This window comes from Pocillopora verrucosa, chromosome 4 (genome assembly GCF_036669915.1).
Source record: "Pocillopora verrucosa isolate sample1 chromosome 4, ASM3666991v2, whole genome shotgun sequence".
In the NCBI taxonomy this organism is placed as follows: Eukaryota; Metazoa; Cnidaria; class Anthozoa; order Scleractinia; family Pocilloporidae; genus Pocillopora; species Pocillopora verrucosa.
In genome coordinates, this window is record NC_089315.1 from 27,610,511 (window position 1) to 27,637,558 (window position 27,048).

The following is a 27,048-nucleotide window of genomic DNA, read 5'->3' on the forward strand; positions in this document are numbered from 1 at the left end:
TTGGTGTGCAGTGATAAAAGCAAGATGCTAGCGTGTTGGAGTTTTTTTTTTTAACTTTTCAGTCACAAAAAGGCAAATTCATTATGATAACAACACCTCTGCAAGCTTTGTTAATCACTGAGTTTAAAAAAGTTTATTTTCCCTTAGATTTCGCGCAAAAGTTAACTTTAAATTCGTACTCACGGTTGAAATGTTCCTAGAATCTAGAGGTCTCTAGTCTCCATGCGCGATTTGATCTCGTACCCAGTCCATGCAGCTCATCGTACACACAGGAGTATGAATTTCTCGTTTCTCTCTCCCGTTTGGTCTGGAAGCCAACAACACTTTGAAAGGCAGCTTTGTATTTCAAAAATGGGCTATTTTACAGTTGTGTACTTAGTTGCAAAGCCTTTGATTTGGAGTGAGGCTGAAGGTGACCTTGTTGTGATAGAGACCAGTATCTAGTTAGCATAATAACAAGAAAAGCAGCAAGGTTTCTATCATAACAAGGTCACCCTTAGCCTCACTCCTGTTCAAAGGCTTGGCAACCAAGCACATAACTGTAAAATGGACTATTGTCATATTCTTCAGACAGTTATTACTGTTGGCGAAAGGTAGTCGATGCATGTATTACGCGGCCGTATGAATTTACAAAATTTGCATTTTAAAAGGCACGGTAGAGAAGGTCCGTTGCGGGATTGTTTTCAGGTTGGTTTTATATTTATCATTAGTTTGTAATTATGCTTTGATGCAGCAATAGTTTAGAATAACATTACAGGCCAGCGCACCCAGGAAGTAAATTTGTATTTCGAGCTTATGCGTGATCACTTCAAACCCTACGATCATAAAATCCAGCCTACAATTCTTAATTGTGCGAACCGTCGGTCGGTCGGTCGGTCGGTCTGACCATCCATCGAAACTGAACAACGCAACGCTCTATGAGTATTTAAACGTTTGTATTGTGTTCTTCAAACGCGAAACGACTCCACTTTAAGGAAAGACCCTAAATACACAACGACTAAACTGTAACTAACAAGAAAATTACAACACGCGGTTTTGAACGAAAATGGACATCAATAGATTATTTGACAGTTCTTGACAGTTTGTATGGGAATATTTACGACCGCTCTAAGGAATAAAAAATACGTCAAATTCTCAATAAAAATACCTCACCTTACTTCCACCGTGTATCACTTGTTATCTGACCGCTTACTTTGATGAAAAGAGCCCATTTTAGAAAGTTGTTCAGTTGTAACACAATCTCATCCAGCTTTGCCAAACCCCAATGACATACAGATGGGGAAATGACACCTTAAAACTAACCCTTAATATCACATCGTAAACAGAAGTCATTAAAGGATATCCTAATAACACCTAAGTTTTCAGATTAGAAGATTTAAAAGCGCAAGCGAATGGCAGGAGTCGCTCAAGCAATCAACACCTTTTAACGATCGACTGCCCTTTGCTTTCCGGCTTACCAAGCGTGTCGCCGCGCGCATTGAAGAGTTATACATTGGTCAAGTGATTCCGTTCATGGCTCAGATTCAACTGTCCTTCATTCAATGATCAAGATAGTAGATTTACCATACAACACTCGCGATAAGTTAATTTCCTTTTACTTAGGAAAGTAGATTTACAACACAATTGAGTATATAATAGTAACGCTGTGTAACGCAACAATAAGCCTTTTCTCGGCCATAATCGGTTTCAAACACCCGCACTTAAAATGCGAGAAACACATGTACCGTTGGAGAGCGTTTGGTCAGAGCTGTTAAAGAAGGATCAAAGCAGCCATCCAAATCTTTGAAAGGCTCCAAACTACGACGTACATCAAATTTTGATCTTCTTGAAATCTGGTCTCAAATTACATACAAATAAACAGTGAGTGCGTTTGTCCTTGAGAACCATAGAATACGCGACAAATACGAACAAAAAATACTTTTACACATTTAGAATAAATCAAATTACATTTACCTATGGTACAAGAAAAAAGGAACAGCCTAACTTTTACGAAATGTTCAGTCAAAATCTGCCGAATTCTGCTACTTTCACCGCCATATTGAAATTAAAGCTACCACAATGCAACGCGATCGGAGTGCGCACACCGCCTGGTGATAAAGTTTCTCACAGTGGCGAAAACGTTCGTGGGTACGAAACAAGTGAGTACTAAACAGACAGTGCAACGCGGTATTTTGTTTTTATGGAAAAGAAAACGCTTCACTTTTTTTTTTATTTAAGAGAACATCGCTTTTAGAGCCGTCATTAGTACTATTCTGATCACCATCTTCATGGTGTTATCAGAAACAAACATCGCTATAGTGATTAAGATTTCTCAACTTTATTGCCTATATACAATCTGTGATTCTAATCTTTAAAGTATTTGTTTCTTCGGACGACTAGACTCTTTATTTCGGGCAACATGACACAGGTGCCGGGCGACTTGACATCGGGTGAGATGACTCTCGGGCGATTTTACTTGTTACCGTTGGTAGAGTACTGCACCGGTATCGTATAGGTCATGGGTTCAAATCCCGTACACGACTGAACCTTTTTTTTCAGGCCTTATTTTCACTATTGCTTAAGTACTGTTCATTTCTGTAACTATCCCTTTCACATTCGTTATCTGTATTGTTTTCCTCTAACAGGGCCGCTCTGGAAATCACGTCTGTGACGGTAAATGGTCACGCAAGGGTGAAAAGCTACATAACCAAACAAGAAATCATTGTATTTTGATGACGTAGGACATGTCGACCCTTGTCTTTTCCTCGGTTTGGAGACTGTCTAATCCCCTTTGGCGTTCAGTCAGAAAAATGTCAGTATGTTTCCGGTCATCCCAAACGTCTTCGACCAAAGACAGCATTTTTGAACGAATACCTAGAGAGAAGCTGGTGCCGAATATCAGGTCGGGGCTTCGAGACAGGGAGTTCCTCTCTGGCTCTGTGGATGGTAGTTTCCCAGAGTTCTTAGGAGTACCAGGTGACTCTTTCCCCCTCGGATTGCGAATCATTAACGGGAATCAGTTCTCTCTGGGAGAGTTGAGTGCAAAATGTATGGAATACGTGCAGGAAAACAACTCTCAAAGCCCTGCGATCGTGTTCCGCGGATTACCTGCAAAAACGGCAGAAGATTTCTTGACTATAACCCAAGCTATCAAGGGGAAACCTCTGAGTTATGCGGGTGGTAACGTTCCCAGGCCGCGTGCCATAGAAAACTCTGAGATCTACCAAGCTACAACTGAAGATCAAGCTGTAACGATCGAATTGCATCATGAAATGGCATATAGTAGTTCCTTTCCATCAAAGGTACTTTAAACCTCTCTCAGCTCTCTCTTTCTGTAAGTTAACTGATTCAAAATTCAGGGGGGGAGATGAAAAGTGCACGTTGTTGACCACCTTAGTCACCTTACAGAAAGAGGTGTTGAACGTGGTAAATTGAAAATTAAGAATTATTTTCTGATTGGGATTTTGACATTATATTAACCCAAAACGAGCCTGAAAATAATCGAAAATATGAGTAGGAGGAATTTTCCAGGAAATTCCTGTTTGAGACTAACTTTTACCAGATCAAATTACTTTCTTCTTCGTCAAGCGGATTGAAATATATTTCACCGCAAGTCCCAATTACTGTCAAAACTAAACATTTGCTTTCATGTCAAATTCGCGACAGGAGAATATAGAATTTGGCTAAAATCAATAACGGCTTAATATGATAAACATTTGTGGAGTTAAATGGACTTTTTTCTCTCAGAAAGAAAGGATGAAAATCACTCTACTTACAAAGTTGCACGCTAAGCAAAATAAGAAATTATCAACTGACTTGCAATATTTCTTAACTGAATGGTTATGCTAATATACTATTTCCATTCATTTTCCCAACACCAAGATAAGGAAGCTCTTATGTAATACTTCTAGATATGATATGGTTAATTTTATCGTTTGACAAGTTGAACAATATTACCATAGTTACAGGAGTCACTCTGTTGTCAATTTTAGATGTCTTGCTCTTGAGCAGCTATTGGCACAATAGTGTAAAAAATCCATTTACGAAAAGCGAGGCCGGAGTCCAAACTCCGTAGAAAATATGTAATAAATGTGTTAAATGAACCACAACATTTGGCTAAAATAAAAACTCCGAAATGTCTTAAGATTCCGAAAAAAGGGGTAACAAATTTGCACGAACGAAACAACTAACAAAACTCGGTAAAAAACAAAAATACAAAAATACGCGAAAAGCGTCCACGTCAGTTTTCCAATGTCAAGGTTAGAGTTCTTTGATGTGATTGGCTAATTTGTGAAAACACGCACGCCGCGCGTGATTAGAAAAAGATTACAAAATGAGGAAGGGAAGAGAAAAAATGTTACTTGAAATTTAAAAACGAAAGAGATTTTCTAAAAATACATTCGAATAGGAATGTTTTTATTATTGATTAGGTTATTTATTTATTTCTCCATTTATTTATTTATGTATTTATCTTTGTTATTAGTCTTTTACATTAGGAGTCTCTTTCTTTCCAGGTGTTCTTTTTTTGCTTGCAAGAGCCCGCAGACGGTTGTGGTGGTGAGACACCGCTGGCCAAGAGCAGCGAAATTCTTCTCAAACTGGATCCTGAAGTCGTGAGGAAGTTTCAAAGTAAAGGGGTGAAGTACGCAGGTTATTGGCCCGACAAATCTCGCGCAGAATACATGAGCTGGCAGCAGCAGTATTACACTGATAATAAAGAGGTATTGGCATGAAAAACGATACTGACAACCGTACCCGTTCGTTATCTTTGATTGCATATTTGTCATTCACAGCGGGAATAAATTTTTAAGACCGAGAGTGTTATCTAAAGTTGCAAGAGAAGAAAGACAAAATCTTAAATTTTTGTGGATGTGCAAGGCATAGAAAAAAACGTTCGAGATAACTAAAGTGCGGAGTTCAAAGTGTGTAAAATTGTCTTTAACTCAATTTCCCACTGCCAAAAGTTCGAGGATCTGGGTACTAATGTAACTGACGTTCTGAATTTATTCTCAATTGTACAAACTGGTGATTTTTTAAATATCTTTTGGGTTTTTTTTTCTTAGTCTTAGTTAGAAATCACAAATACAAAGTACGGCTCATTTTCATTCGTTTTATCTATTAAGGAGGCGGAAAAGAAAGCCAAGCAACTTTATGATACGGTTATATGGGACGACAACGGTGATATGCACTGGTCCAACGTGAAGCCTGCCTTCCTTCGTCATCCGAAAACGGGAGAAGATATCTGGTTTAACCAAGTGACAATCCACCATCATACCTATTATAACTCATTGCCAATGTTCAAGAGCATCGAGCTCCCGCCCCACAAATATCCATGTACGGTCTATTATGGAGACGGTAGCACCATCGAGCCTGAAGTGATCCAACACTTGAGAGCTGTGTCATGGTCATGCGCAGTTGGATTTCGGTGGAGGAAGGGTGATTTGTTAGTGTTGGATAATCTGACTGTTCAGCACGGACGAATCGGCTTCACAGGAAAGCGAGAAATACTGGTGCATTTGATGACTGACTGAACGTCAGTGCTTACGAGATGTTTTGTATCAAGTCTTGATCACGAAAAATTTCCCAGTGTTTTGACTTTGAATCATTTTCTCTTTCAATTGTAAAAGTAACATTCAAGATATAGATGATGATTTTGATATCTTTGACACTCTTTTGATTAAGTGTCGGACAGAAATCAAATCTTTACTAGCCGATCAGAACGAAGGTCTGACGCTTGATTCCTGAAGGGGACTCCCAGGTTTTTCTTTGTCCCGCGCTAGTGGTATGACGAGTACACATCTTTCTCGGATGAAATTGCACTTTCATTTGAAAAAAAGAGAAATCAACTACAATTCACTTTGGTAACGAGGCAAAACCCGGGTAATTTGGAAAAGTCGGCTTGCCTCCAAATATCCAGACCCGTTAAACCATTAATTCCCAGAAGTGATTAACATGTAACTTCTCCCTATAGTATTTATACATTATCCATCAATGAGGTAGTGAGATTAACCTGACTTATCAGGTACAAGATATTATCTTGATTAAACACCAAATTCTCGTAACCAATTTACAAGGAAATTTGTAGCAGCTGGTGGGGAGATTTAACAGTCAGATCTTAGGGGTTAAAGGGTTAAGTAAGCGAAAAACGAAAGTGTTTGTTTTCCTTAGATCTTCACACAGCATTATCAAACTTATAAAGTGGATTTAACATTTTTTATCTTATACTTAAAAAAAATTCCGCCTATCTCCACTGATATGGTATAATACTCTTAATAGAGCGTGGTAGTTTGCAATGAAATTTCAGCACTTTCTTGAATGTATTGTTCGAAATCAAGGGAGGATAGATCATCTCTTAATTTCGGACAACAATTTTCTTCTTCCCCCCATTGAATCTTTTTTCGTGTTTTATCTTCTCCTCCCCCATTGAATCTTTTTTGTGTTCACGCGCCACGCTCGTGATCTGATTATTTAGCCAATCATATTCAGAGACTGAACTTGATACAATCTGGGATACTTGTTTTCGAAGTTGAATTGAGTTTTGCAATTTTTGTTTTCTCGAGTTTCCACTCGGTTTTGTTTTGTGTTTAAGACGTTTCGAGTTTTTTAAAAGTCAAATATCGTATCTAAATCAATTTTTTTGTAATAACACCTCTAATGACGAAGATTTGTCTCCAACCTCAACGGGAAATAATATTTCTTGAAGTCGGCAAACGGAACAATTTCATTGACACTGAGCTATTGCAAATTGCCTATAGAGATAGTGGAGAGGTCCAGTCTTATACGCAAGTTCAACTCCAATGCGGTCTTCATGATCGCAACACATCCATGCTATGATTCAGGAAACCGGTGGCCTGCGAGACCACACCTCATTGTTAGCGCTTCAAGACTTCACGCCGGCCCTCGTCCCTCAAGGCTTCTCTCCTGCAGGAAAAGGAACATAAAAAGACGATGAGTCCGGTTCAATTTTAACCTAAAAAACACATCATTTGCTTCAGCTTCAGTTAATTTGCATCCAGATCCCCCCTTTTCCTCTGAACATTTGAGAAGAAGAGGTTGTGCATGAGCAGGGTATTTTTGTTCTGATCGATCAGATCTGAGTTTAAGCACTAAAACAGACGTGAATCTCTGTGTCAGAAAAGTCCCCAATTGATCGATGATTGATCTGTTTCGTTAAGCGACTTTCTTTCTCTCTCAGTTTTTTTCTCTTTTTGTCTTTCTTTTTTTTAATGGTTTTTTGTGTTTGTGCGTGGGTTTTTCTGTGCAGTCGCTAATGGTGCTCTCGGATTGGGACCAAAACTGGGGCCAAGACTCCAATGCGATAGATACGGATGTTTAGTACTGGATCTAGTATTACGAAATGCCCATCACACATGCGTCAGCGGAATACGAAGAGAAACTGATTATTTTCACGAGGAACTAGAGTCTCTTTGAGAGAAATCCAATTTCGGCCTTAGTTATGGTCAAGGAGACGACACTTTACGGTAAACTTTTGAATTAACTCTTACTTAGTTAGCTTAGTGTTGTTTTCCTTCAAAATTTTCGTCTTTAATGAGGAGATCGTCAAGATAATTATTCGCCGGGTGTGCTCCGGTCCGCATGGACGCATGACAACGGATCTTGTGAGAGGCAATTGTAACAGGAATGTAGAATTTGATCCCTAATTCTTCTTTCAGAAACTCTTGGCGTAGATCCGTCTGCTACCCCTAGTGAAATTAAGAAAGCTTATCGTAAACTCGCCTTGAAGTATCATCCGGATAAAAATCCAGATGCCGGCGACAAAGTAAGTAACATTTAGCCTTGTGCAATCAGTTTTTCGAGGTTTACTTTTGGGCTTTACTTCTTCACAATGCACCTTTTTTTTAATCAAGAAATGTGTACCTTATTCAGTATTTTTGCTATTTTATGATAGCACAAAAATGATTCTAGTCCAGTGTTCCTTAATTGTAAATAAAGATTTTGTTGATTGATTAAAATACATAAGGACTTTGTTTGCATCTACATAGTTTGATCAATACAGATCTAACTCGTAGCTACTAGTGGATCTTAATTGTATGAAGTGTGTACGCTCATTCGATTTATTATCGAAAAACTACGCTGTAATCAGAGTTAAATCTTTTTAATCCTCTTTAGTTTAAAAGGCACGTCTTGATTATCCAATTGTAGTGCGGTTAGCTACGACTTACAGATGTGTCTTTTCATGTGTAAGCAGTTCGCATTAAATTTGGCCGTTGCAGAAATGAATCTTTGACTGCGCATTACATATTCTTCTAATTTAAGCGTTGATTAAATATTAACGGTAGAGGTATGGATATTTTTGGAAACTGTGAGAAATGTATTAAAAGTGTAATTGCCGAGATAGCTTTATCATACCCTAAAGGCTTGTGTGTTTACTACAAAGAATATTTTTAACAACGAAACCATCAAGAAATTTACAGCATAAGTCAAAAAATTTTCAGTTTCATGTTTGAAACTTAATTGTCTGACTTAAAATGATATTTGTAAAGATGCTTGTCTGCAGATATTATCTACCACAGAAGGGAAGCTGAAAACTCTGGGTAGTCTTTAGCTTGCCACATTCTGTTGGTTAAATTTATTCTTGCCACCCATTTTGTGATGTTTTAATTGATCTCAAGAGACAGTAAATAAAATAAAATGAAAGATAATTAAAAATAGAAGGAGGCCATTTAAATGTAAACTTAAACATGTAGTGACTGAGGAGCAGCAATTTCTGCTTCCCAAAAACTGCAAGATATTCACCTTTCCTGTATTTATGTACAAGGCAATGTTTGTGAGGGGTGAATTCATCTCCATATACAAGAGATGTTTTCTTAACACCTGAGAGGTTTTAATTTTTTTGTCATAGCAATGGTTAATCTTAATGTGAAACAAAATGGAAATTGTTAAATGTGCACATAAGAGTACATGGTTAATGTTCTGATTACAGCCCAAATGATCCATAGCTTCTGTCACTGGTGCAGGAAATAGCATTCCAAAATGTTTAAGATCACTTCTTAAGTAAATTATATTGGGCTCAGTGCACTCATCATTTTCAAAATAATTGAGTCCTAGACATAGGCAAATGTGTAAACTTGCTCCACACATATTTTTACTGTTCACATTTGCTATTGCCAGACATCTTGTTTTTATAGGTAATCACATGATTTTGAGTCCAATTTGGAATAAATGAGCACAAGTAAATTTTTTGAAAGACTAACAAAATTGCATGAGCCTGTAGAGCCTGTAGAAGCAAAGCACACACATCAAGTGCAAAAATAATTTATTCAAACCATGGGAGTGACCTTGTCACTCACTCATGCCCATTATACCATGTGGCACATAGGGCGGCAAAGTGACCTTGTGCATACGGTCAAAACAACTGTGTACAATCAAAACAATAATATATGATGATATTTTAGCATTTTTAAGGCACAAAATTGTTCAAAGTCTGGCTAAACAGTTCAAGGAATTGTTCAGCCTGGTTTGTTACTTCTTTGCACTGAACTAATGCTTTTCTTCATTGAATTACCTGAAAACTGCATTTATCTTAGCCAATCAGAACTGAGTAATTTTGTCATAAATCCTATTATTTGTTTAATTGAATGATTTAGTTTGCAAGTTAATCAGTTGAATGGTCATTGTATGAATAGTTCTTTTTCAATCAGGTTTATTTTCAAATAATTAAGAATTGCTGCAGCCTAACCTTCATGCTCATTTCACAATATTTAGCATATATCTTATAAAGATGCATTACTTTTTTGTATCTAGAAAAGCAATACATTGTGACTTATTCAATTACACAATAGGGTAAATTAAACTGAACAGCTTTGGACTGTTACTTAGTTAACTTTTTAACTCTTATGGGTGACCAAAACAGAATTTCTCCTTACAATGTCAATACAATGTCAAGCAGACAGGTGATAGGAATTATATCAATTTTCTGATTATTAGTTGATCCAATATCATTTTCTCAGAACTAACATTAGAAGAATTGTATGAAAGGCAGTAAGGAGAATTACAAAGGAAATCTGGGAGTGAAAGGGTTAATCTTGATATAACTCAGAACTTAATAAATTTCAGGTTATTATGACATTGCTATTCATGATAGTTCCTGTTTGCATCAAACTTTGTGGTTTGGTTTTGGTTTTGAAAAATTATTTATCTTATCACAGGTTATATGCATTCATAAACGTATGCACACACGAGTTTTATTCAAAGCACTTCTAAAGGATTACAAAAAGAATCGCATAAATGTAAAGAATGCCTCAAAAATGGAATGTTTATGGTGGAATCTTAAAATAAACTCCTCAAAGCAATAGGAGGTACTTAAAACCCACTAAAATTGGGTGCCTGGAAACTGACTTGGGCAGATTGTTCTAATGGTTTACAATCTTAACAGGTTGAAGAAACAAGGATATCTGTGTACGGGATGCAAATTCATTGAACTATTTTATTGATTTTTTTCTACAGTTTAAGCAGATTTCCCATGCCTATGAAGTATTGTCCGATGAAAAGAAAAGGAGCATTTATGATGAGGGAGGAGAAGAAGCTCTTAATGGTGGTCCGGACATTGGTGGGTTCCATTCCCCAATGGATATTTTTGACATGTTCTTTGGCACAGGGCATGGACATTCCAGAGCACGTCAAGAACGTAAAGGAAAGGATATGATACACCAGCTCAAGGTACACGTGGCTCACTTAATCATGAAATTTCATCCTGAAAAACGTTTTTAAAATGTGTTTAGCTGTTGGCAGGATTTGTATGGGTCCTGAAAAATCTGGAAAGTCATGGAATTTGATATTGACATTGGAAAGTGATTTCAGATCCTGGATTGTCTTGGAAATCTGCTTAACTCAAGAACTCTAAAGATTTCAGAATTGAAGTTATAACAATGGTATCTAAAGCATTTGGAAAACTGATTTTGAAATCTTGGGAATGAAAGGGATTGAGGTGAAATTTTTAGTCCTAGAAAATTCAATCTAAGTCCTGGAAAAGTCCTTAAAATTTGTTTCTGAAAGAAGGTACAAATTTACTGTGAAACTTAGAAATTGGTGAACTCAAGAAACATGTGTTGAACCGGGGTTTCAATAGATTTTAAGTGGCTGTGGATGGGGAAATAGGCAGCTGTGTTGTAAGGTGAAACCCAAACACAAGAGCCTGCCTGCAGGCTAAACAGACTGCTGTTAGAGGTCTGTAGCCATTTAACTCCCAGAGGTGATGAACATGTAACTTCTCCCTATAATATTCACACATTATCCAGCAAACAGGTAATGAGAATACTCAAATTTATCAGGTAGTAGTTGTCATCTTGATCTAACACCAAATTCTCGCAATTAATTTATGAGGAAATGTGTAGCAGCCATAGGGTAGAATTAACAATCAGATCTTGGGAGTTAAAGGGTTAAGGTGGTAGTATACAGCTGGGATAGGGTTGCATTGCAAGGAAAATTCATTTAGGCACCAGAAATGGAAAATGTTACGTGTAGCATTATAAAATAATTCACAAAGTATGCGTGCTCTGATTGGCCATTGGCCATAAAGCCATTTTACATGAGCGTATGTAAACACGGTTTTCGTTCCTCTTTCATTAGTTATTTTATAAAAGAAATGTAAAATGGTTTCTGTGGCTATGTAAACACAGAAACCATTTTACATTTCTTCATTGTTGAAAGTATAAAATGTAATTTTTAGGTCTGAAAGGTCAGGGATTGTTTGTGGGGCAAGGGAAACTACTTAAGACACATCTTTGGAGAACTTGCAAAGTAAAGAATGTTTCAGTGGCACAAACACTTTGAAATTAATTTCTCCATCACAGGTCATGAGATGTATTAAAAAAAACTGGGAAAGTTCATGAAAAGCTTGTAGTTAATGTGTATTTCTGATGTTGTGTTCAACTTGTACTGTCATACTCTTGTTGTGCTGGTACTAGATGGCAAATAACTGTAAGCAAACCAAAGTAGAACATAGAATATACATAGTGGGTTATTTTTTCTAACCTGCAAACTCCTAAGATCTAATTATTGATTCTCTACTCTAGCTGCTACACATTTTCTTTTAAATTGATCACAAGAATTTGGTGTTAGATCCAGTTAACAACATTAACCTAATAAGTTAGAGCATCCTCATCAACTGTTTGCAGAATTATTGAAGGGTATTATAGCGAGAAACTACTTGATAATCACTTGTGGGAATCAAAGGATTAAAAGAAGCCTTCAACTGAAGAACATGCATTCACTACTAGTGTTCAGGGCTGGGTTGTTCAAAGCTGGGTTTAGATAAACCAGGGTTAGTGTGAAATTGGATTTCAGTTCTGGAAGTTTTAAAGGAAAATTCAGTATGATTCTTTTTGTCAACAATTTGATGATTGGATGCTCCATATAGAGAAGAGAAAATGATCCCAGAAAGGCTGTCGAACAAAGAAGTATAGAAACCCAGATTAAAATTTAACCCTTGGTTAGTGCTAATCAGCTTTTGAAAAACTGGGCCCAGACCTGTATTCATTGAGCACAAACTGCTTGGTGGGGTTTTCATTTTTTTTTATCATTTCACAATAGCAATGTTTTGTTAATAGTATTTAATTCATGAGCACTCTTTGTACATTATATTCAGTATACATGTGCATTTTTTTCTTTTTTTGCCAGGTGTCCTTGGAAGACATGTACAATGGTTCTACAAGACAACTTGCTTTGCAAAAAAATGTCATCTGTAGCAAGTGCGAGGGAAGAGGAGGAAAGAAGGTGTGTATTGCTGATAGAATTTGTTTTGAAAACTTACCATTTCCACAATATTTAGAAGTAGTGTTGCAGTAGTGTTCCATTGAGCTTACTGGGTCGCTGATTTGAAATTTTATCAATTATGCTAAAATTATAATAATTTTAATCGTAATAGAGAAGGATAATTTATTCTGTGGTAATAATTTAAAAGGCAGTCTGAATTGTCCTACATTCCATATTATATTCATCAACTAAAAAGGTTTCCCAATAAAAAATTTTGTTTAAGTTGTTTTTGTTGTTATTATTGTTGTTTTTTTTTCCCTCAAAGTGGTGAGACTGCTCATAATTGATAATGGCAGCAAGTTTCATAAATCAAATGACCAAATGTACTAATATTTCCATAAACCAAACAGCCAAATAATAATAATACATGTAAGCGCATATTAAACCACACAAAGGCATGATTCCTTAGCATAGAGCAGTTGATATTTGGATCAATTTGAAGGGGGTTGTGTAGATAAGCAACAATCATAACCAGGGACATTTTGCTGTTTGCAGGGTTCAGTTGTAAGTTGTAATACTTGTCATGGCAGTGGGACCAGGATCAGGATCAATCAAATTGCGCTTGGGATGGTTCAGCAGATTCAGACACAGTGTAGGGACTGCAGTGGAACAGGAGAGAGAATAGCAGGTAATTGCATGCTGCACATAAGCTTGGTGACCCATGCGGCTGGAGATAACTGTAGTTTTTCAAGCTGGATGGGACCAAGAACCAGTTTTTAAGGGACAAGTGATGTTATTATCCAATGGATAAATGGTTATCCAGGGGATAAGTGTTTAGAAAATGCACAGTGCCATGTCCACCAGGCCTAGCACCAGTTGTTGAAAGGTTGGGATAATGCTAACCACTGGGTAAATCTCTACTTAGTGGATGGGGCAGTACATTTTTTTTAACACTTATCTGCTGGGTAGTGATTTACCTGCTGGATAGGGTTGTCCTCCCTTGTAAAAACTGGGTCAGATAGTGTTAAACAACCAGGACCAGAAGTATTGATCCTCTCTCTGAATTGAATGCCAGACCATAGCAAGTTACCTCTAAGCATTGTGTCAAGTATTTTCAACAGCACTTGTGTACTCATCTATATGTGTACCCACCTTATAAGGGTGGGGAAGGCACTGAAATATTGAGTATTTTAAATCACTGCATTCTTTAAGGGCTGGTTGCTTCCCTTGAGATTAAGAATCATTTTTATCTTGAAGGCTAGGCACAAAACAGCAGAACAATTAGATGGTGATGCGTTTTTTGTTGTTGAAGGCCAAGTGCAGGATTTAAGTTTCCATAAAGAAGTGTGAAAATCTTTTTTAACTTAAAGCTAAGCTGAAATCAGTAAAGCAAATTGGTGGAATGGTGATTGTTTCTTTTTTGATGTGCAGGTTTTAAGGTTACTTACTGAAGAGTAAGAATTACTTTTGTTGTGAAAGCTAAGCTTAAAACAGTAAAGCAAATTGGCAGATGTTTTTATTAAAATGTAGGCCAAATGCAAGATTTGAGGTTACTTATAGAATGTTGCAATCATGTTAAAGCATTGTAATATTATTTGAATGCTTCAGGAATGTCAGTAGAGTTGTAGAGTCATTTTGCTTTGTTGTGTGCTGTTGTTGTTGTTGTCGTTGTTTTTTTTTTCCTGAGATATGGAACTATTACACACAGTAAATCATTCAACAAATTAGTAATAACCATTGCAATGGGTTCTTTCTGTAGAAAAGGATCGTTGTAAGAACTGTCAGGGTAAAAAGACAATCAAAGAACGTAAAATCCTGGAGGTGCATATCGACAAAGGAATGAAAGATGGTCAAAAGATCACATTTTCCTCAGAGGGAGACCAGGAACCTGGTATTGAACCAGGTGACATCATTATCATTCTTGACGAAAAGCCTCATCCAGTTTTCCGGCGAGATGACATGGACCTGCATATGAAAATGGTATGTTAATGATCATGGCCTGCTGTTCGAAGAGTAGATAACGCTATCCATTGGATAACTTGCTATCTGGTGGATAGCGCATTTTGTTTTGTAAACTCTTACCTTCTAGACAGCGTTACCCCATCTTTTTTGAACTGAGCTCAGAACAGCCACAGTTATGCAGGTTTAAAAGGGTCCCATAAACTCTTTTTTTGTCAAATGTTAATTGTTATATTGTGGTGGTGTGCACTTCTTGGAAACCCATATCGGTAATCTTCTGTCACACTCTAAATTAGATTAGGAAGATTGTGCGTTGGAGTTTCTATACCTCTGTAATGATTTCAATTCTGTTGCAGGAAATCGAGCTGGTTGAGGCACTCTGTGGCTTTCAGAAAACGATAGAAATGTTGGATAAGAGGCAACTGCTCGTTACGTCTCATCCTACAGAGATAATAAAACCTGGCAAGTATTCATTTAACCAGAATTATGGGCGGGAAATTTTTTTTCCGGGGTGTGGGGAAATTCGAGCGTGGGCATCAATTTTGGTCGGCCCCGCGCCAATTTCCCGCGCAAAATTTCAAGGTAAAACATTAGAAACAGTGCTGTCTCGCAAAATAAGCGAAAAAATAAAATGAAACGTTGACAGAAATCAGTAAAAGGAGCAAAAGAAGGGAAAGGTTGTGTTAGCTAGCACGAGGTTAGCTCGAAGCGCGGGCGACACTCGAGGCTCCCACTCTCGTGCGTAATTTACATTTTTCTCTTGGTTCCCCACTCTTGATAACTGCTCCGTGGTATTTCTTGAACAAAAAAACTTAGTGAGTCAAAATCTGCCAATCACTTCTCAATAACTTAAGCTTTTGGACTTCTGCACTGAGTTGCCACGCGTTCAGTGCAACAACTATCTGCAAAGAAGTGAACTGCTCCAACAAGTAAACAACCTGTTGTCTTCATTTCAGGCGAAGTGAAATGTGTTCGAGATGAAGGAATGCCAAAATTCAAGAGCCCATACGAGAGAGGATTTCTCATCATAACTTTTTCGGTAAGATCAAGAGCATTTGTTATGTTATGTTGACAGTGTGACACTTGAGTAAATGATCGCCAGTTGAACAAGCTCTATATTTTTAAAGAAATTCGCCTTGTCTACCATAAGAAATGTGTAAAGAAGATTAAGGAGGATATGAATACTGATGTTAGGGTGTTCGTTTTAGATAAACTTCCCTCCGGATGGATTTCTTTCTGCTGGTGAAATCCCTAAACTAGAGCAGCTGCTGCCTCCCAGAGACGAAAGTATTGTTCCTGAGGATGCAGAAGAAGTCGACCTTGTAAAAATCGATCCTCAGGAGCAAGCAAGAAGTCGTATGCACCATGGGGTAAGCGTAAAAAAAGGGAGTCGAGTTTCCACTCAAGCCTCCCGATCACTGAATTTCACGCCGCATCTCTGCGTATGGATTTGTATCTTTGCATCACTGCATCTGAACGCCAGATTTCTCATAGCTATTGAATTTTTGTATGTAGACAGCCTTTATTCTTAAGCTTTCTTGAGAATGGTTTCATTAACCGACATATGATCACTTTAATCGCTCGTTTTAACCTAAATATGATTACCCCATTTACTGCAAGGCTATAACACGTTTTAAATCTGTTTCGCGGAACAGAGCGTGAAATTATTTCCTCCACAATTGCGTATTTCTCGACTTCAAGTTTAACAAAATGGAAAATACATGTGGGTAATTACTTGAACCCTATTTAAAATTCAGTTCTTCAGCTTTCTTTATCTGATTTTCATTTAGCCAAGCCTGGTTTAACCGAGAGTACGAGCAGTCCCCCCGGTTTTCACGTGTCGAAAAAATTGACCAAAAAAAAAAAAAAAATGGTGTTAGCTCGCCACGCGGAAGTTTGGGAGAGAGGCGCACAAAAATTAGGTACTTTACGTGCGCCTCACCTCCAGAGGTCCATGTGGCGTGCCAACGTTAATTTTTGTTTTTTTCATCTTTTATTTTTCTGATTCGCACCACGAACCTCGCCGAAAAGGAGGGACTACCCCTCGTGTAGATTAAACCAAAGGTGTTTTTCTGGTGTGAAAGGGGGATAAGTTTGTCATCAAGATGTCAGTTGGAGTCTTTTTCCTTTAGTAAATCTAACCGCATGACGGTTTATTTGCTTTTTCAGGGCTTTCATGACGATGATGAAGACTATGGCCCACCAAGAGGAGGGGTGCAGTGTCAGTCACAGTAAATTTTAACTCAAAATTGTTCTCCAGTACACGCTTCAATATGATATTCCTCTGATTTAATAAAAATGAAAACTTTCTCTTCTCTTGCTTTAGGCTACATGTAAGTAAGTAGTGTAACAATGACCCGGACTAAAAAATTGATACGTCTGATTAATTTAATATTCACCGACATGCATTTTACGCTCTGTGTTGATTATTTTGTGTTTTTTCCATAGTGATCATTTTCCTCTTTGAAAAGTGAAATGGTTTGTTTTCCAACATGGCTTAAAAATGGGTTGCTTTGTACATTTCTGTTTTCATTTGTTTTATGTCGGCCAGGCTTACAGCTGTCCGAATAGAACGCAGGAGATACGCTCGAAGGAGGAGTCTGACCCCTTCCTGCGTGCCTTCTTGTTCGAAATATAACCCAGGCTCTCTCGTGCATATACCTTCGTGTTTCCGCATGTCAGTCCAAATCACTCGCGACAGCCTTAAATTGGGAAGGTGCTGACGAAACTAATTTTATTTTTTAGTTCATTTCCCGCCTTTCGCAGTTTGGAAGGGTATTCTTCCTTAAATTTGAGGGCTTTTACATAACTTTTGTTCCTATATAATACAATAATCACTAAAAAGTAAATGAGGATTCACATCGTTTTTCAAATATGTTTTTCCTTTTTTTCTTTCAAACTTGCTCGTAACTTTCATGTTAGTATTAAAGGAGCAATGATGATCAGATTGAGGTAACTCCTAATTCAGGCGAGGTCATTTTTTGGCCTTTGTTTTGGATCCTGGATCCTCGAACATCTTTGAAAGATGTCGAGAAAAATCATTTAAATCTGATTTTTTGATGCACTATGTTGAGTTCTGCTTAGAGTAGTTTAGGAAATAAAATTTCATTTTCCAAGTAGTTATATGTATTATTTATTTAGGTTACTGTCGTAAATAGAAATTTAAAAAGGCGAGGTTTCCTTAAAATGGTTGTTGCATGGGGCACCTTTCGGCGTGTACTTTGTAATATATGAAATAAAAATAAAGTCAGTTTTGAAATAACAAATGGCGCTTTTCCGATTCTCTCTTTCGTTCTCTACATTTTAATTTCCTTTCCTATTTTCGCTCGTTACTGTACGTTCAATGGAAGGAATATACAAAACAGCCTCCCCTAGCACTTTCACGCCTAGGAATGATCGGCAATTCTTTTCTCCTTACAATATCATTTCGTTTTAAGCCGAAAGATGAAAGGATGTCATCAAATAGGGCATACTGTTTGAGTTCACACGAAATTCTCAGATCCTCATGATGAGAAATGTATAAATACCAGTGTAGAAAAGTGGTGGTTTGCTTTTGATAGTTAAAGAGGTATTACTTCAATCGTATGCTTGGTTAAATCTCCTCAACAGTCAGAATTTTCTCCAAGTTAGAGAGAATCTGAGAACGATGTTTTTACTCGGACTGATAGGGCAAGTTTCAATACTTTCGAAAGTAATTACTTAGTTGTTCACGTTTTCCTACGCTCCAGGTTCTTTGTTGGTTTTTACGTACGATACTCAGTCTAAACGTGCTCGATGAGTAGCTTGCTCGATGTACATCCGAGAGACCTCAGGATAAGACTGGAGTCTAGGTAAAAGTTTGCCGCTATATCCTGGTAACTAATTTATTGCATAACAAATTCAATAATGGCGGCTAGATGTGCGATTCGCTCAACCTTCTGCTCTCCAATTAGCAAATCGTTCTTAAACAGAGGACATAGAAGTGTCCAAAGCCGTCTTGTTAGTACTATCAACTATGGACCGGGGTTCTCTGGTACAAGTCGCCGATTTGTTGCCGTTTTGGCAGCAGGTTGTGGAGTAACCCTGGCTGGGTTTGTATCCTACCAGATGATTTCCAACAACGTGAAAGCAAGGCCCGTCAAAGATCTTAATTTACCTGCTAAGAAAGGGATCTCTGATATCTCGATAACTCTGTACCAGTATCAGAACTGCCCTTTCTGCGGTAAAGTACGAGCGTTTCTGAACTATTATGGAATCAAGTACAACACTGTCGAAGTGAGCCCCTTGTGGAAGTCAGAGCTCAGTTTCTCCAAGTACAAGAAAGTTCCTTTAGTTATGGCGGATGACACACAGGTAAGGGGCCTTGTTTCGTAAAATTTATCGGGAAGGAAAACTTCAGCAGTCGTGGAGAAACGATGAACTACACAACGGACGTTGTGATTCAGCGAGGTTTAAATTATATGGCCCTGTATTGTAAGTATGTAACGTTCTGGGGTGCATGTCCTTACCTCCCTTACAAGCTGGCACCTTTGGTGATTCCCAGCATCCTTCTTCTAAACGCTCTTAAAAAGCCCTGAACCTCCCCTACCCTTCATCCATGCTGGATTTTACTGAGTAAAGTTGAGAAGCTCAGTTCATAATATGCTGATGCCTTTAAAAATCAAAATGCTATTTTCTTTCATTTTGCGATGAGAAGTAATTCCTTTTAGTTTTGTCAATTTGAAGCTCTCCCAATAGGCTCTCTCTTTGATATGAATCATTCTTTACAGATCAATGACTCATCAGTCATTATCAGTGCCCTCCGGTCCCTTATGGTGGGCCAAGATTCCATCAAACAGATCTTAGTTTATTACCCTGAAATCACTACAAAAGGTGCAGATGGCAAAGAACAGACAGAATATGCCAACAGATATTTTATCATGTACAAAGAACAGGCCATTGACAAGAAATCCATGGAATACGAGAAGTAGGTGCAGATTAATAATTTTGAAATATGATGTTATAACAGTGTAATTTGGGAATAAGACTGTAAGGATTGTAGGGATGCTCCTTTATTCCCTGAATCATTATAGAGCAATTTCCAATTCATTGTCAAAAGTAATCTGCATTGATTTTGCCACTCTTCACTTGGATTGGTCTAGAAAACTTGCACCCCATGTAGATGCCTTCTTAGTCTTGGTTCAAAATGATGGCTCACCTCACTGACATTGTAGAGAGGCAAGGACGAAACAACAGATTTTACACTTCAAAGCACTGTATTTGACTCATAAAGGAACAAGTAAATATGTAATACCAACTTATAAATGGAAAGTGAGAATACAGAGAGGGTATGAAGACCCCAAGCAAAACTTATCTGTGCATCAAGGCAGATAACCCTTTCTCCCTTAAGAGTGATCAGAATCTAAGTTCTTCTTACAATATCACTACTGAATCATACATTTAGGTTACAAGAATTGGGGAAATGATCACAAACTAAAAAAGGACTTTATCGACAAATTCTCCTTCTAATTACCCAGGGAAATGTATAGGGAATAGAGAATATGCATACTGATGTTAAGGAAATGTTGAGGGTTAAGGAAACTGACTAGGAGCAAACTTGATGATAACAGAGAGTACTGATGTTAGTTGTTGAAATGTTATACAGGGAACAGAGGAAATGGCGAAAATGGGTGGACAATTCATTTGTTCATACACTGTCACCAAACATCTACCGCACAGCATCAGAGGCCATGCAGGCATTTGAGTATTTTACAAAGCAAAGTAATGTCAGCACTTTTGAGAAATATTCAACCTACTTTGCTGGGCCAGTAGTGATGTACTTTGTTGGAAAACATGTGAAAAGAAAGTAAGTCATGTAATTTATAACCCTTTGGCCCTAGGAGTGACCAGCATCTAATTCACCCCCAATCACATGTTAAGATATTGATAATAGCAGAATTGATCACCCACTAAAGAAGTTCTTGATTATTCAACAAACAATTTACACCAAATGATATACATATCAGTGCTTCAGGTTTCCTTAAAAAATGAGAATTTTTTTTTTATTGACCCTCAAAATAATAATAATGAATGTTTCCTTCCCCAGGCACAATATCAAAGATGATGTGCGACAAGCCATGTATGATGAGGCAGAGAAATGGATGAAGGCTGTTGGCAAAAGAAAGTTTATGGGAGGAAGTGCTCCAAATCTTGCTGACCTGGTAAAAAATTTGAGTGTTTGTAGAAGAAATAGACTCTCTTCAAATTTCTCCCTAAAACTAAGAAAACTTTATGAGAAGTATAATCCTTTTGGGAGTAGAGAACAAATTAATGTCACATAATTAAACCTGTATTGAGCAGGCCCCATTAAAACTCTTTGACCCTTAAGTATGATTAGTATCTAGTTTCTCTCCACAATATCACCCCTGAATCAAACATTAAGGTCACAAGAAAAAAAGGAAATGATCACCACCTAAAGAAGCTCTAGATCATCAAACAAATTCTCCTTGTCAGCACCTTAGGGATAGTATAGAGAACATTATGGAGAATATGCATACTGATACCTGGTTTAAAGGGAGAAGCAGACACCCTGTACTTGTTACCCACCAATCCAAGTTTTATAGACCAATTAATTTGAAAGTAGATGGCAAATGAGAAATAGTGGATGGCCAGTAGGCGTCATTTTATCTGTTGGATTACATATAATACTGAGAACTATTCAGTTAAAATGTCTTGGGTGTTTCTGAAAGTTCTTTTGAACCTTAAAGCAAATTCTAAACAAGGAGTCAAGTCATATATCTAAACCTGTTAAGCCTTGTCTAAGCATGAAACCTTTACTTGTCCAGAAGTAAAACCAATCTGTTGTTTATTGCTAGGATTCCACAACAGACATAGCTCCCTTTACTCTTTCTATTCTCCTTGGCCATGCACAGCCTCTTCTCCTCATAATATCTGAGTGGCTACTGTTCATGTCTTTTCCACAGGCAGTGTATGGAGTACTGAGCGGTTTGGAAGGTCTTGATACGTTTAAAGACCTGATGACACACACCACAATGAAGCCGTGGTATAATCGAGTCAAAGAAGCTGTGCAGACTCATGCCGGAGCTTGCTAAACCTTAAATTGTTGTGTACATGTGTAAATGTCGGCTTTTTTTAATAAGCAGTTGAACTCCTCTCCCTCCTCTCTCTCCCCTTTCCCCCTTCCCCGACGAATGATTTTTTTTCGATTTTTGCAACGAGAATAACTATCATTGATGTGAAGGAGACCACTAGATATTTGCTTAGTAAGATAAAAGAATATAAAAGGGGCTATAATAGATCAGGAAATCAATATTAACAGCTAAGGATGAAAAATATTGAAAGGAATTGTAATTGACCAGTTTGAAAACAATTTTAGGCTGGCGCTTAAGGTGCACAATCCGCGACCTAACTTACAGTTGTCTGATATGAATGTCTTATTCCAACAGAAAGCTTCCGCAAAATATCATCTATTAATTCTAAGAGTTTAGGTGGGGATTGTTGGTGAATGCTAAAAAAATTAGGAGGAAAAAAATCAGGGACACAAACTGACAGCAGCATCAGACCTATTACAACTGAGGAGGCATTTATTTAAGGGTAGAATGGGATAGGAGCTTGAAACTGTCTGTTAACATGGAAGGAAGCACAAACAAACAGCTGGAATTTTTTTTTCAATTTATTATTACTGTATGTGATCTGTTTATTGACATTTCTGACTTCAGCTGAATATGATGAAACTGTAATGGAACAAGTTGTAGACATTGATAGGCATAGAGTATTTTTTACAACACCTGGCAGGATTTGCTGTCGTTTATTAACATTATTTCCTGCCTATCAATGTGCAAAGGGTTCTAAGAAGGAACTATGAATCCTCCGTCAAGGTCGAATGGCGGGTGAGTCTTGTGTTTCGTTGTAACCAATCGCATCTCGGTCAAACTAAGCATCGTTTGCTAAACATCCACGAGCCTCTGAACATAACATAACATAATCCAATCTAAGCTAGCAAAAGTGTGTGGAAACATCCTGGTAGTGATATTTCTCTAGGTTAACAAAAAAAATAGTTGTTGGAAAATAAGAATCTAATCTTCATACTTTCCAAACTACCGAGCGTAGTTACTCGGCAACGTAGCTCGTGGGTTGCAGGGGGCAAATCTTGCCTCCATCTCAAGTGCAATCGTTCGTCATTCACGCTGGCATCTTATCTCAACAAGTGATAAAAAGAATGGTAAACTCACCCCACGGAAAGTTCAATTCCTGTAATCGATTCTTTGTCGAAACTGACGAGCACTGGTCGAATGGATTATATTGATTCCAATGTCGCACTGATCGGTTTGCTGTTACGATTTACCGCGCGGGATCTGCGGAATTCTGACCGACAATTCAGCCATTTCACTAACTGTCAGAGAAAAACAACACAAAGTTTGGGTTATCTTCCTCGCACAGAAATCCAGAAGTATTGTCAAAATCTCTTGATTTCGAACTTGGTTACTCTTGAACAATACCCAGCCTTTCCATTGGGCTTATCGTTTACACAGACCGCTACCAAGAGTACTAGTATTAGGGCTCTGGGAACGAGAACGGTCGTGGAGCAGGAAAAAACGTGGATTACCCGGATGTGCTGAAAACTGAGGATTTTCGCACTCCTGTTTCAAAGTGTATTGTCTACGTCAGCGTTACTGAAGTCGATGCTTGCCTCTAAACAAACGTATTCAACCCCAAATAGCCTGTTGAAGTCTAATTACCCTAATGTTTTCAGAAGGTTTCTCCTTCACTTCTCGAGAGATTTAACTCCTGGCAATCGAGCAGAATTTAAATTTTGGTGCAAAGGACAAATTCCGGGTTCGAAGCTAGACATCAACCCAAAGAACGATGAAGATTTTCTGGGTTTGATCGAGTTTCTTCTGGAATTCAATGCAGTTTCCCTCACGAACTTGTCTCTACTTAAAGAATTTCTCATAACTGTCGGCCATCACGATTTGCTGCAATCTTTGAAACAAGTCGAGCTGCAAATCTCGCTAAGTGGTATACTTGAAGGTTACATAAAGTCGATGATACACCTCCGCCATGGCACGCCTGTGAAACTTGCCCGTGACCAAGCAAGCGTCTCAAAGTTTTTGCTGGCGATTAAAGAAATAAATAAGGAACTGATTTCTCCAGTGTTGAACCGCCAACTTGAGCAAGTAGAAGACGACAGTGTTGTTCTGCAGGTCATCAAGAGCCCTCTTCTAAAGACCTCGTCGCTGTCGTGGTCCAAGTTCACGTCCTATTTGGTGTCCATTGGTGAGTTCTACGCTTCGTTTAGTTGGCCACGTAACCAGTTACCCGATGTCATAGCGGATGGTCACTTCACGAGTCTCTTTTCAGACACCAAGACCTGCGAACTACTTACGAAATGGATGCTTAAAAACGGAGGTCTGGTAAGTGATTGAAATAAATACGCAACCTATGTGAAATGAAGATTTACAGCCAAAATAATTTCCCTGTGTTCTGACTTGAGCAAGTTTTATTGCGAAGTAGATAGGACTGGGAAATTTGTTAGCTAACACAAGGGAAGTTATTTCGGGGTTCTGATCGGGAATGAAGAATATCTTTGGAAAAGACGCGAGGGCTGATAGAATCTTCTTGACAAAATTATTCTTCTTGCCACGTCAAAAGCCGCTTCCTTAAATGTAAATGGGCTGCCTTTGAATATCCTTCCCAATTTTTTTAACCATTTGAACGACCATAGTCGGTGGTTAGCAGTATCGCAGGCTTTTACAAACAGTCAAATTAGAATCGGAAATCAGAAGCAGAATATTGTATCTAACTACTTAAACAAGAAACACGGGAAGAGGCGTCAAAAATCTTTAATTTTTTATTACTTCAAGTTGCTTAACAGGCTCAGCGTTCACTTTTTACCGGTTTGGCAAAAGATGTATAAACAGCTCTTAAAACATGCACGGACAGACTTTTAGAAATGTTGCATGTGCTATGTAATCAATGCAAATTTCGGTGCTCTCCCTGATCATGTCACAAGTAACTGAAAATGTTTGGGGCAGTTTCGAGGTTTAAAAGCTCTCTCGCAGATAATTAGATATTCATAAACTTATGAGATATTCAAAATTATTCATAGGTCTTTCGATGAACTCTTTGTTTTCCAAACCATTTTTTTCGGAAACATTGCTCAATTCTTAGTATGTCTCAGATGTTTTACTCTCGTATTGTAGTATTTTTAAAAATTGGCAGACAGTTGTTATATCGATGCGCTTGAATGTGGCCGAAACTATTCAAATTTGCGCTATTTTTAAAACACAGCCGTAAGATATAAAAATGATAACTCTGATAGATAAGACTCTTTCAGTTGTATCTAGAAAATTCTTAAGATTTCTGGACGATGTTATAAGTTGACTGTGTGAGATAATCAAATCAAGAGGTGTAGTGAGTCTTTTTTCTTGTATGTGGTTATTTTTGGATAGGTTTTTCTGTTTTTGCGTCCATAATACCATAATACCCTGTACTTAATACAAAGATCATGTCAGGCAATACTTTCTTAAATTTACAATACTCATCTTCTTTTGGTTTAATTAACAGGAAGCATTTCGAGAATTCATCAAAGAAAAACAACAAACCACTATCAGTGAGTCCGTATCATCGTCCAATGGAGAATGTTTAAAAGAAATCATCGAGCGGCTTGGAAATCGTATCGACTTACAATGAAGGAATTTCATTAAGGAAATATGAAATGATGAACATGTAAATGTTTCATATGGTAAATCAGTATTGACGTAATACTCCTAAAGAGAAAATAACTACCCCCCCCCCCCCCTCACATCCCCTCCTATGGACTGCCACCTTGCCGTGGTGGAGGGGCTCGTGCGTTTCAGTGATCCTGAGAACTCAGCCGGCAGAGGCATGTGAGCCTCTGGCAGGTACAACCAAGCTGGAAAGATCGACGGGGAGAAACCAGACCAAAAGGCAGTCAACATTCTAATTTTACGTCTATTTCTCTGGGAAAATTTTTTTTCCTTGTGCTTTCCACATTACCTTTTTACATTATAACGAAACGTACTACAAACTATTAAATTTTTCACAGGAAACAAATATCTCACTGTTTTATAAAAATATGAAATGCATTGAAAAATGTGAAAATGTAAAATATGCTTGCAAGGGCGTAAAGAGAACAACAATGAATAATCAATAAAATTTTCTTGTGTGTATCACGGCTTTCTCCGTTTACGTGCTTGTACAAAAACGCCACGCAATATGGACTGTTAGATTTTAAGCAGTTACAAATATCTCATTTTCATTTGATTTATTCCAACTGCTTAAACACCTACAAGGAATTCAGGAATGCTAAAGGACTCAACAATGGGACTTAAACTGTGCCAGCATTGCGTACGATTTAACGTTGGGAAATATTAAAAAAAGATGTTAAAATTTGGAATTAAAAGTGAAAACCAAGGTCTCCGGTCAATTTGCCACCAGAAAACTTGCCACCATTGAGAGTCAAATCGCCACCGGTGGCTATTTGACTTAAACATTATGTGTAGCCTGTCGTATTAAATTTACATCAAATGAATGTAGATGTAGTAGTATATTGCGGAAAAGGTAAGGGACTCAGAAGTTATGTGTAGCCGCTCAATTATGGCACGACAACGGTTAAATGAAATAAATAAGTCATATTGATATCACGTTAATTTTGATTCAGCTTGCGTTTGGCGAAACCTGAGTGGATACATTACTACATCTTAGTTTTCATTTGATGTTAGTTTAATACGATTGGCTACACACAACTTTTAAGTCAGATCGCCACCCTTGGCGATTTGACTCTCAGTGGTGGCGAGTTTGTTGTGGTGGCGAACTGACCGTAAACCAGAACCAAGAGCAGTCTGGCTTGCGAGATGGCTCTCCTTACCGCTTCAAATTCGTTTCTAACATTAGTTTCTTAAAATCGATCTCCAATTAAAGTTTAAAAAGAGAATACCAGTTATCAGGAGCTTCTTCATTACTGTTGATGCTAAAGGGTGTTGAGCAAAACACAAATTTTTGTTTGATGTACGGTTTGTTCTCCGCGAGGAGAAAGTAGAGGTAGGTCCACTTTGAGGAGAAACTAACTTGCCTTCACTAGTCATGGAAATATTAGCCGAAGGGGAGCACTATGGGCGGCTAGAACTGCAAGGGAAAACGAGGGAGACTGAGGGGGGACTGAAACTGGATTCCTCCCAATTCCCTCTCCCTTTAACTTACAATCGATCGATACACTTTTTAATAATAGTATTAGGACATAGTGAAGTCGAATTCGGTCTGAAATCATACGAGTGATTGACGAAATTAGACGAATCCGATTTGTCAATCGCAAGTATGATTACAGACAGAATTGGACGACACGAAGTCCTGTTACCAATTAATCTTAACCGTTACAAAATCCAAAAAAAGACAGAA

The 27,048-nt window shown here is 37.9% G+C and overlaps 4 protein-coding genes across 4 annotated transcripts; all 4 read left to right on the top strand.

Annotated features, from left to right (window-relative positions):
* The first annotated feature begins 529 nt into the window (after positions 1 to 529).
* On the top strand, positions 530 to 6,224 carry LOC131774889 (dapdiamide synthesis protein DdaC). Its single transcript, XM_066165109.1, has 4 exons — positions 530 to 687; positions 2,625 to 3,281; positions 4,494 to 4,700; positions 5,103 to 6,224. Exons 2-4 carry the CDS (start codon positions 2,724 to 2,726, stop codon positions 5,508 to 5,510), a joined length of 1,173 nt encoding a protein of 390 aa, XP_066021206.1. The 5' UTR covers positions 530 to 687; positions 2,625 to 2,723; the 3' UTR covers positions 5,511 to 6,224.
* A 1,115-nt stretch (positions 6,225 to 7,339) lies between these two features.
* LOC131774864 (dnaJ homolog subfamily A member 1) lies at positions 7,340 to 17,918 on the top strand. Its single transcript, XM_059090947.2, has 10 exons — positions 7,340 to 7,460; positions 7,653 to 7,759; positions 10,447 to 10,659; positions 12,619 to 12,714; positions 13,249 to 13,381; positions 14,453 to 14,673; positions 15,009 to 15,114; positions 15,609 to 15,691; positions 15,861 to 16,022; positions 16,822 to 17,918. Exons 1-10 carry the CDS (start codon positions 7,436 to 7,438, stop codon positions 16,885 to 16,887), a joined length of 1,212 nt encoding a protein of 403 aa, XP_058946930.1. The 5' UTR covers positions 7,340 to 7,435; the 3' UTR covers positions 16,888 to 17,918.
* Positions 17,919 to 18,530: 612 nt separating this feature from the next.
* LOC131774874 (prostaglandin E synthase 2) lies at positions 18,531 to 22,299 on the top strand. The gene is made up of 5 exons (XM_059090959.2): positions 18,531 to 18,984; positions 19,401 to 19,597; positions 20,276 to 20,476; positions 20,717 to 20,831; positions 21,594 to 22,299. Exons 1-5 carry the CDS (start codon positions 18,538 to 18,540, stop codon positions 21,720 to 21,722), a joined length of 1,089 nt encoding a protein of 362 aa, XP_058946942.2. The 5' UTR covers positions 18,531 to 18,537; the 3' UTR covers positions 21,723 to 22,299.
* Positions 22,300 to 23,226: 927 nt separating this feature from the next.
* LOC131774894 (uncharacterized) lies at positions 23,227 to 25,936 on the top strand. The gene is made up of 2 exons (XM_059090988.2): positions 23,227 to 24,044; positions 25,198 to 25,936. The coding sequence occupies exons 1-2, from the start codon at positions 23,313 to 23,315 to the stop codon at positions 25,321 to 25,323; spliced, it is 858 nt and encodes a 285-aa protein (XP_058946971.2). The 5' UTR covers positions 23,227 to 23,312; the 3' UTR covers positions 25,324 to 25,936.
* Positions 25,937 to 27,048: the final 1,112 nt, after the last annotated feature.

What these genes read in the sequence shown, in the direction of transcription:
- LOC131774864 (XM_059090947.2), top strand. Translation starts at nt 7,436, where the DNA reads ATGGTCAAGGAGACGACACTTTACG. An exon ending in AGGGAAGAGGAGGAAAGAAG is followed by an intron (nt 12,715 to 13,248) that starts GTGTGTATTGCT and finishes TGCTGTTTGCAG; the next exon opens with GGTTCAGTTGTAAGTTGTAA. An exon ending in TGGACCTGCATATGAAAATG is followed by an intron (nt 14,674 to 15,008) that starts GTATGTTAATGA and finishes ATTCTGTTGCAG; the next exon opens with GAAATCGAGCTGGTTGAGGC.
- LOC131774889 (XM_066165109.1), top strand. Translation starts at nt 2,724, where the DNA reads ATGTCGACCCTTGTCTTTTCCTCGGTTTGGAGACTGTCTAATCCCCTT. An exon ending in GTAGTTCCTTTCCATCAAAG is followed by an intron (nt 3,282 to 4,493) that starts GTACTTTAAACC and finishes CTTTCTTTCCAG; the next exon opens with GTGTTCTTTTTTTGCTTGCA. An exon ending in ATTACACTGATAATAAAGAG is followed by an intron (nt 4,701 to 5,102) that starts GTATTGGCATGA and finishes TTATCTATTAAG; the next exon opens with GAGGCGGAAAAGAAAGCCAA.
- LOC131774894 (XM_059090988.2), top strand. Translation starts at nt 23,313, where the DNA reads ATGCTTGCCTCTAAACAAACGTATTCAACCCCAAATAGCCTGTTGAAG. An exon ending in TGCTTAAAAACGGAGGTCTG is followed by an intron (nt 24,045 to 25,197) that starts GTAAGTGATTGA and finishes TTTAATTAACAG; the next exon opens with GAAGCATTTCGAGAATTCAT.
- LOC131774874 (XM_059090959.2), top strand. Translation starts at nt 18,538, where the DNA reads ATGGCGGCTAGATGTGCGATTCGCTCAACCTTCTGCTCTCCAATTAGC. An exon ending in GGAAAACATGTGAAAAGAAA is followed by an intron (nt 20,477 to 20,716) that starts GTAAGTCATGTA and finishes TTCCTTCCCCAG; the next exon opens with GCACAATATCAAAGATGATG. An exon ending in CTCCAAATCTTGCTGACCTG is followed by an intron (nt 20,832 to 21,593) that starts GTAAAAAATTTG and finishes TCTTTTCCACAG; the next exon opens with GCAGTGTATGGAGTACTGAG.